Source organism: Thunnus albacares, chromosome 3, assembly GCF_914725855.1.
Source record: "Thunnus albacares chromosome 3, fThuAlb1.1, whole genome shotgun sequence".
Taxonomy (NCBI): domain Eukaryota; kingdom Metazoa; phylum Chordata; class Actinopteri; order Scombriformes; family Scombridae; genus Thunnus; species Thunnus albacares.
This window is the reverse complement of record NC_058108.1, coordinates 25,465,238-25,474,775: the sequence shown is the minus strand read 5'-3', so window position 1 is coordinate 25,474,775 and position 9,538 is coordinate 25,465,238. Positions and strand designations below refer to the sequence as shown.

The window sequence follows — 9,538 nt, the reverse complement described above, 5'->3', positions numbered from 1 at the left end:
TTTTTGTAAGGCTTCTGGATATGATTTCACTGTTTGTACAGGTTTTTATTGTGTCCAACTGCTGTGTGTGTATAAAATGTTGCAGCCCTTCTACTGTATGCACAAAAAGAAGATTGAAAGAACACAGTACAGTTTGTGGTCATTTACATTTTTTATTAAATCTGTCAAGGTGTTTAGACTGTCTCCTGGATGGGGGGCTCGTAGCCATCAGCCCTCTCCACCTTGGCTCCAGTGTCGTCACCGGAGGCCTTTGCTGCACTGCCGGCACCGCCCTCACCATGGAGCTCCATCAGTTTGCCCACTGCAACAGAACACGATAAGAGTTTAAAAATCAGGGTGATGATTCAAAGTTAAGAGGGCATAAACCCAACCCATCTTCAGAGACACTGAAATGGGGATCCATTTTTTGTTAGGGATCATCAGACGATCTCTAATGGATAGTAATCAGGAGATCATATGGGACCGAAAACAGTCATCATGTGTTCCCTTAAGTACATAAAAAAAAAGAATAGGTGTATATCCAGTACTGTTGTGTACACTTACACTCAAACTTGGGCTTCTTAAGCATCTTGACCTTGCGAACGTAGACGTCGTGTAGAGGGTAGATGGACTGGCAGGCCTTCTCAATGTCCTTGCCAACGCTGTCTGGGATCCTGGAACATAAAAACACAACATTTTAGTATTAGGGTCACCAATCTTTTTCAGAGATGTCACAAATCAACATAAACCATCATGTTTAACTAAACATCACCTGATGGTAAACTCAAATACAAGAAATTGAATCCGCAAAGCCAAGACTTGACCTCTACAATTGGACACAACCCACAATCTAAATCAGCCATTTTGATCACCACTAGCATTAGAAACATGCCATGAATATGCAATAAAATGATTATTCCAGTTCATTTAGCGGCAGGAGAAACTATGACTTACAGCTTGTTGACGACTTCCTTCAGGTCGTTGGTCTGAACCTCACGGGTCATGATCTCCATCATCTTCTTGCGGATCTGGCGGACCTGCTGGTGCTGGGCGTAGGAGGTCTTTCTGATCTGGTTGGTGCGCTTCTTTGTGAAACCCACGCAGAACAGACGCAGAAGGTAGCCATCGGTGGTCTTCACATCCACATGGGCTTCGATCATGGTCTGAGTGGAAAGAAACAACATTCCTGGTTAGATTTTGAATACTGCATATACATATATATTGCAGATGGAAAGGTGGCACTCTCAATGTAAACGTTTCCTCGTTGTGTTCCAAATGTCCTCTCTGTAGTAATGTAACCTCTGCTGTGCTCACATTCCCTCAACCTGCTTCTTACCAGATTTCCTTCATCACCCAAAATATTGTGTTTACAACCTGTAGATGAGTTGTACCAGACTGCATTTTGGTTTACTTGGCGTTGGATATATATTTGCTACTCAATGCCTTGTAGATAAGTTTTAGAAAAACACCACGGATTACTGATGTATGACCATATGTCTTGCAAAGTATGTATTTATTCCAGTAATTACAGTTTTAGAATTTACAAGTTATTCAAGATAAAAGAAATAAGTATCCACTAAAACATCAAACTAGCTGTGCTGTTCTTACATGTAGATTGAGTGCAATAAATATAGCCAAGCTGCAGTTTCAGATGAGAAAAAGTTGCACCTTTAAGTCAGAACAATACAAGTCTGTTGGCTACACTGTATCGTGCCTACTGCTGCAACTGTCAGTGGAGCGAGTTTCTGTGCTTCCTATGCATTTTATCCTATGAGTACCAAACAGATGCACTGTAAGAATAACTAATGTCCCTGCTTAGCTTCTGATGGGCTAACATGATTTTTTTATGGTTCATGTTTAACAGTTTGCTGCTACTGAGCTCCACTGTTGTGGGACAGTAATCATCAATACCATTTCACATTGTGTGGTTCAGTCAACTACTATCAGAAATAAAGATACAAAAAACTGGTCCATAAACGCAAACCATGGTAAGGTGTTACCACCAGAGGAACTTTCCCAGGGGACTAAGAACTGTTTTCAGAACTCAAGATCTAATCCTAAATGTATTCCCTGTGGGACAGCTCAAAGTGTGATAGAAGTAGCTACTTCAGATACTACGGCTGCTTCAACTTGTGTACCGCTTCATTCATAAAAACAGTACTCTCGTATCAATAATAGCATCATATTTTCTTTACCAAAGTTAAAAACTAAAATATGAATTTAGTTGTTTCCCCAATTCAGAAGAAATAAAGAAGCAAGATGCACAGAGTGCGCAGGTGGTTGTGTGAGCTAGAGTGAATGAGAGAAATAGAACTAAATAAAGACTTGTTTTTAAATGTGACCATCATAAGACTAACAAACACTAAGCAGATCATTAACTGTGGAGAGGCGCTCTGAGTTTTCAGCCTCATTTTCCTCCTCTGCATGTCTCATTTTCATTCACTCATTACATTCAAATCAAACACCAGTCACACATCATTAGATAAGAACAACATGACTCTGGGGTTTTATGCTCATTTGTAAAATTTGAGTTTTAACCACAGTCATATAATCTGTCAATTTACCAAATTTTTATGGTTCTTCAGATGCAGTGGAAACACAAACAGGAATACACAACAGGAATTTTTTGTTCTAAGGTCCTCTGGCTCTATTGATCCTGGAACGTTTTTGGTAATAAAGAGAGTTTTATATTGCCATCACTTGTTTAACTATGGTCATACGTATTATGGAGGAATTACAGCATGTTCGGAGACATTAAGTACATTAGTGACTATGGTTTATGAAAACATGGTTTCCCCCCACCTACACTAGTATTCTTACAATATATTAGATATTCCACCGATCTCACTGTAAACAGTGATTATGCCTAAATGACATAACTGCATTAAGTTTTTAGCCCTCTCTGCAGTAGATAAAGCATCCATGCTGTTATCTACCAGATACACTCAACCTGCTCAGCTCTTAACTTCTATTGTTGGCTACTACTGCAGCAGTTTATCAAATATCTCAGTAGACACCTGAACTTGGGTTCCTCTCAAGTTGTCCTGGCTGTTCCTCATCCTTCTAGTCACAAGCTCATGTCACATGTACACTATCGCTGCTTCTAAAAACAGTGCAGCTAATGCTGGAGGTTCACTATGCTCAATTTAACCAAATCAACATTCTTTGATGAAAACAACATAAAAACAAGGCTGGTATCGAACCTCAAGGCTTTTAAAGAACTTATCAATATGGGTCAAATATGCTTGTACCGTTTCCTAATTCTTGATATTGTTAATAAATCACAGGGCATAATGGGTGCAGTGAAATATTGAGATGTACAGCACTGTTCGTGAAACATGTGATCATTACCTGCCATTTCTTGACCATGGAGCACATTTTGTCACGGGTCAGGTCCATGCCGTGGAAGTTTGTGAGGCAGTTCTTGCCCTGAACATCCTCAGTGATGAGCTTGAACTTACGGAAGGCCACCTCATCGTTCTGCAGGTCAGCAAGGCTCACCTCGAACACGCGTCCCTTAAGACCGTCTGAGGCAATTCCTAAGTGGTGGTGAATAACACAAGAGGGTTAGAAAACAAGAACTTAAAGGACTGAATAAAAAGGTAGTGAAATTAGAGAAATGTACAGAATAGGAAAATCAGTTGATCTCATAAGTAACCTGCAATCATCATCTGGGACTGAAACAGTTTGTTATTCATTCCCATTGTATCAGAGTATCATCTTTAGAGTCTGCCATGTATTAAAAGTTTATCTGAAGCCAATATGAAGCTTCAACCGTCCAAATGAGCCAAATCAAGCAAATATCTTTCAATGTTATAGTCCTTTTAATGTCAAAGTCCCTCTCTTTGTTAATGTACTTCCACCGCAGCTCAACAGGGAAACACTGTCCGAGGAAACACAAAGAGGGAATTCGATGCTAAAAAGACTGTAAATGTGGCAGATAGGCACTTTATTTGACTTGCTCAGACTGCTGAAGCCTCACAAGCTTCAGATAAACTTTTCAATGCATTTTTGCACAAAATGACTGTGTGGACACACTGAGGCCCCCCATCACTTACATTGAAAGCGCATTTGAAGGGGATCTTTTAATAAGCCAGTATGAATAGGAAGAATGAGAACAGTGATGAAAACCTCTTTCACTGGTTCATTTGGGCATGTGACTTATTTTAGGATGGACTTGAAATATTGTGAACCTATCCTCTTTAACTACAAACAATCTCATCAATCCTATCAGTGACAATGATATAGTTCAGGAATAGTGTGCTTACATGCACAAGGGTAACAAGCACTAATAGTTAAGTTGCATTTTCACACTGAAGAGATCGGCTGAAAGGTTTGTGCTTGTCACTCTTATATTACAAAGAAGATGAAGACAAATATGAGCTATATGCGTACCAGTTTACCTCCATTTGGAACTAGCACTGTAAGCATAAGATGTCAGGCAGTCCGTTACTGCACACATTGACTACATATTAAGCAATTTCACTAAATAAAATTCAGACTTACTGGTTCCCTGGGTCCTGGTGACCAAGGTCTTGCCAAGATTGCGGATGTTGAACATAGCAGGTGCCTTGACATCATACCAGTCCTTCTTGGAGAAAGGGTCCACACTACAGGAGAGTAAGAAGTATTTAGCATTCATTTAAAATCCATTACTCTACGCGAACACACAGCTCCAACCAAAACACAGACAGCTTGTGAGCTAGAGTTAGAGGCTAACACGCACTGCTAAGGACACTGCCCGGGTTAGCACGCACCATAAGAGGATTTGGCTCAATCGTAGTTATTCACAAATATTCAGCGACTTTTTCAGCGCTTGAACACACAACTCGGGTTGTTCATTAATGTCAGTACCACTATTCTTATCATTAAACACTCTATTGTGGAATTTGCCTACCTTATTGATAGATATGATCGGCTAAATCAATGCTAACACATAACTAGCAGCATTTGGCATACTCACGTTAGTGGCCTTAACTGTGCGGCCAAACTCGTACAGTTATTACTGCTTTATTTAACATACTCAGAGCCTGTTGGATTAGGTATATACGTCTAATTAAACCAACTACAAAACGTGAAGATGTAATATCACAGAGTTAAAGGAAACAGCATGTTACAACTGCATCCAGCGCCACAGAGGCCGGCGGCGAAGAGGTTAGCACTGGCCCCGTAACATCCACTTAAAATCAGCTTCATCCTTCATATTTTTTAGACCCAAGCGTTACTAGTGTAATAAGCAATACGTATTTTGTGCTCCGGTGTATGAATTTTCTACTTACATCTTCTTTTTGGCACCTTTTTTGCCGCCTTTGGTCAGCCTCTTATTCTTGCCGACTGCCATGTTGGCTACAGGGAGTGAAAGAGGAAGAAATACGAAATCACGCGAGAATTAAAGAGACAGATTTCGTGAGATTTGTCCTATCTCGCGAGTCCTCCGTGCCTTTTTTTCCTTTTTTTGGTGCCCTCTGCTGGTAAAAAGACTAAACAGTCCATTAGTCAGGGATTTCATGAATTAAATGTATTTGTTTGTGTTTATTGAAGCAAATAAGAGCTAATTATTTGAAATTCACAAGCAACAGATAACCTCACTGTTAAATGTAATTACTAGTGGGCACTAAATTAAGTTTAATTTAGTTTAAGTTTAAATACACTTAGCTTTTAAATCAGCTAGTTTAAATGGAAAACCAAGGTTTTGAAAATAATTTTCAACAGATACATACAATAGAAAAGAAAAGAAATAACAACAGTTCCCTAATGTAAAAGTCCATACAGTTTTGTATAAAACATCTCCAGTCTCCATCCTAGTATTTCTCCGGCCTGTGTGAGTTCTTTGTTGTTCTTGAATTTTACTACTTTCTAGGCAAACTATGTCAGTTTTATCATCCCTCCTTTTGTCTCATTGGGCTTGTTCATGTGACACATCAAAGATGAAAACAGCTTACATTGCATATGTTTACAATTAAGGCGGTGAATAGGATCATAATTCTAAAACCACATCCAATACACTGCCAAACCACTCAGATCAGGACAAGACATGACAAAAACTATTGGTAGAATGATTTATTTAAAGATTGCACAAGAATAATAAATGTAGGTGTTAAACTGCCTCCACAGTGTAAAATGATCCCATTTGTTTCCATACTGGAGAATTAAAAAAAGGACCCTTGATAATTGTATTGGTACCCAATATAAACCAATACCCAAGTATAGAAATCAACTGATATCAGGGGAGAAAAATAAACAAAAAGTATTCTTAATTTCTGAATTTGTGGACCCTGGATCGATCGATCGATCGATTAATTGATCAATCAATCAATCAATTTTATTTACAGTACAGAATCACCATTCAGCATGGTCCCAATACACTTTACAATTAAAGAGAATACATAGGACAAAACATACAGTAAGCAATTAAAATAATGAAAATTAAAGTAAAACAATTTTAAAACATATTAAGAACATCAGTGTTGAAGGGATGTTAAAAGATAATGGACCTGACTAAGTAGCCTGTAATGACATGAATAAAGGTTTTCAGTCTTGCTTTTTAACGAGTACTGGAAGGCGATCCCACAGATAAGGATCATGGTAGGCAAACGCTCTGAAGCCAACTGATTATTTGTTAACTGAAGGAATGACCAGGAGACTAGAATTGAAAGAGCGAAGAGGGTGTGCCAGTGTATATGGTGTATTTATCTCAGATAGGTAAGGTGGTGCAAGTACATGCAAGACCTTATAAGTTAAAAGAAGAACATTAAAATCAGCTCTAGCTTGCACTGGTAACCAGTGAAGAGAGGCCAGAATGGGTGTTATATGGTCAAATTTTCTAGGTTTTGTCAAGATTGTAGCTGCAGAAGACCTTTAGTAGCACAACTAGGAACACCAGAGAAAAGGACGTTATAATAATCAAGTCTGGAAGAAACAAAGACAAGGATTAAGGTTTCAGCATCACACAAGGATAGAATAGGTCAGATTTTAGCAATATTACTAAGATGAAAAAATGCTGTCTTGGTAATAGCCTTGATATGAGACCAGAATGTCAGACAAGATTCAAAAATAATGCCCAGGTTTTTGATGGTCAAGCTTTCAGAAATTATACATCCATCAATGTTTAAAAAAAAGGTTTTGGAATTGTATAACTTGAAAATACCTACTGGAAATTTCAAAGAGACATTCAAACAACATAACTTTAGAAGGATGTTTTTAAAGTGAAGTATGTAAAACATTTTTTATATGAAAAATCAACTAAAGGTCATTGGAATTTCAATTTCAGTTTCACACAATATCCTTTCACAATTTGATTGCTTATAAAATTCAAATTATTACAGCTTTTATGTGTTTCCACAGGTGTCACAGGCACCACATGTACTATGTGTTTAATTTGCGGAAGATACAGTGTGCCTTTATTTCTAGAGTTACATTACTATACAATGATTACTTTGATTATAAAAGAAAACACCAACATTACTCTCTCTGAACAGGAAGAACCAGTCTCTTGGTGTGTTAGCACATCATGCTGGTGTGTAGGTTACTCCACCCGCACTGTTATTGTAACAAAGGGGAAGATATAATCTGTTGGTAAAATTAAACAAAACACTCCCTAAAAACACAGTTTCCCCAATAAGCAGACATACAGTAATAGTATTAGTAATAGGCTACTGCAGGTAGCTGAGAAGTGATGTTTCATGTGCAGTATTCTAAGAAAACACTGACATTCATGTGTCTGTATCTAAACAAGTAACAAAGGTCTGATAAATGTGATGTTTCTTTACACGCAACAATATTTGGAAAATGTGCACTGCAGCCATTATGTGTGCAAAAACATTCTAGCAGAGATAATGTGTCCGTCAAGATCATTTGAATGCCAGAAATTTAAAATCTTTTCACCTAAAATGTTTGAAGCCTTCCTTACAAATGACAAAACATCCCAATGTCTTCTTGTTTTGACACTCATAGTTTATGCCATTTGAAATGTTGACTGAATTATTCGCACAATCATCAAGATTGAATTGATTTTAATAGCAGATTTTATCATGTGGGATTTTCTTTTGTGATCTTTAGCATCGTTTTGCTTTCAGAATGTTTATCATGAATCTTGAAAGCTTTTGTCAAACATAATCTGAGAGTAAAGCTCTAGCTCGAGTGCTAATAGATCAAACAATTCAGTATTTGCAGGAATGATGACTATTCTCTGCTTAGATAGTAAGAGTTTAGATTTGGGCGGCAGGAAGAACAAAAGACGATTACAGTGAAATATACAATTTGAATATGCCGCTGAATGTCTCAAGCTTGGAGTCTCATTATTTCTATAAAACACAGTTAGAAAAAGAAATAAGGCCTGGCTTATGTTCAATTTAAAGGTCAGTAAAAGCATTTCAAAGCCTTATTTAAGAAGGGCTATGGGCTGCAGTGAACAAGTCTGTTGATTTTAGGTCATTACATCAGAGACAAGACTCATGGGTGGTGCTGTTGGCTTCCATGACTCCCAGGGTCCCTGAGGGCTCAGCTACACTTCACTGGGAGGTCAGTGGTAACGGTGACGACAGCTGCCTCTGTGGCAACAACACTCATAGCTGCTCAGCCATCCTGCAGAGCAAATATGAAGTCACCGGTATGAGCAAAGAAAGGAGAAGACAAATACTTAAAATAAAAATACAGGCATTATTTAATACATTATACAGTATTAACACCGTTGGATTGGGATTTTACTTCATGCAATAATAGACATAAATGAAACTAGGACCTCTGCTGAGCTATGTGAACATCTCACGTCATGGGGTATTGGTTGTGATTCGAAAAGGCACGCAAAGCAGAGCTGTCACTCTGCTTTAATGTTTGGTTCCTATTGCCTTGGGAAGCAGACATCTGTCAATGTGCTGTTGTGCTGTAGAAAAACAAAGTACTAAACACATTTCAACCATCCTTTCTATTATTCACAGCATAAAACTGTGAAGATGAAACTGTTCAACATGTTCCACAAACAAAAATATGCAAAATTACTGTAGTTTTCCTGTGGGGACGCACATTACAGGTTGGTAATGTAGTAACTTTTCATTTATGGGTTTATCTATTATATGCTGTGAATTATATCTATAAGGAATGCATATTATATCCTCTGAAAATGTATGGAAGAAATTAGGCTTCTTCATGAGTTTTGCCATACTGTACTGTCTGTACAGTTTTATAGGCAATGTGGTGAAAGTTTTTCTGGATCTCTTCCTGCAGATGCCTTTTGTTATGTAGTGATATGTAAAACTTATGAGAAATACCACAGTCTAGTTTTTGAACTACTGCATTCCTATGTGATCATCAGTAAAAGATTATTTGACTAAGTTCCTCGCCACATGGGGTTAAAACAATAGAATACCGTATAAGAAGTCAAAGCTCATCTTGTTATGACTTGAGTTCTGAATACAAAATACAGCAATATTGTTTTCATCAGAGTCAGCTATCATCACATTTTTAACATCGAAATACATTTTGATTTCAGAAAAATATTGACTGTTTTTTTTTTTTTTTGTTCATTAAAAGTTTATACCGTCAATGCTAAGTTTTCAACTAG

General features: G+C 37.8%; 1 protein-coding gene across 1 annotated transcript; it reads right to left on the bottom strand.

Annotated features, from left to right (window-relative positions):
* Window positions 1-132: 132 nt before the first annotated feature.
* Window positions 133-5,374, bottom strand: rps3a (ribosomal protein S3A). Its single transcript, XM_044347247.1, has 6 exons — window positions 5,259-5,374; window positions 4,486-4,589; window positions 3,331-3,518; window positions 934-1,142; window positions 544-653; window positions 133-301 (listed from the first exon to the last, which is right to left on the bottom strand). Exons 1-6 carry the CDS (start codon window positions 5,318-5,320, stop codon window positions 174-176), a joined length of 801 nt encoding a protein of 266 aa, XP_044203182.1. The 5' UTR covers window positions 5,321-5,374; the 3' UTR covers window positions 133-173.
* Window positions 5,375-9,538: the final 4,164 nt, after the last annotated feature.

What these genes read in the sequence shown, in the direction of transcription:
- rps3a (XM_044347247.1), bottom strand. Translation starts at nt 5,320, where the DNA reads ATGGCAGTCGGCAAGAATAAGAGGCTGACCAAAGGCGGCAAAAAAGGT. An exon ending in CCATGGTCAAGAAATGGCAG is followed by an intron (nt 1,143 to 3,330) that starts GTAATGATCACA and finishes CTTTCCACTCAG; the next exon opens with ACCATGATCGAAGCCCATGT. An exon ending in AAGGAAGTCGTCAACAAGCT is followed by an intron (nt 654 to 933) that starts GTAAGTCATAGT and finishes TTTATGTTCCAG; the next exon opens with GATCCCAGACAGCGTTGGCA.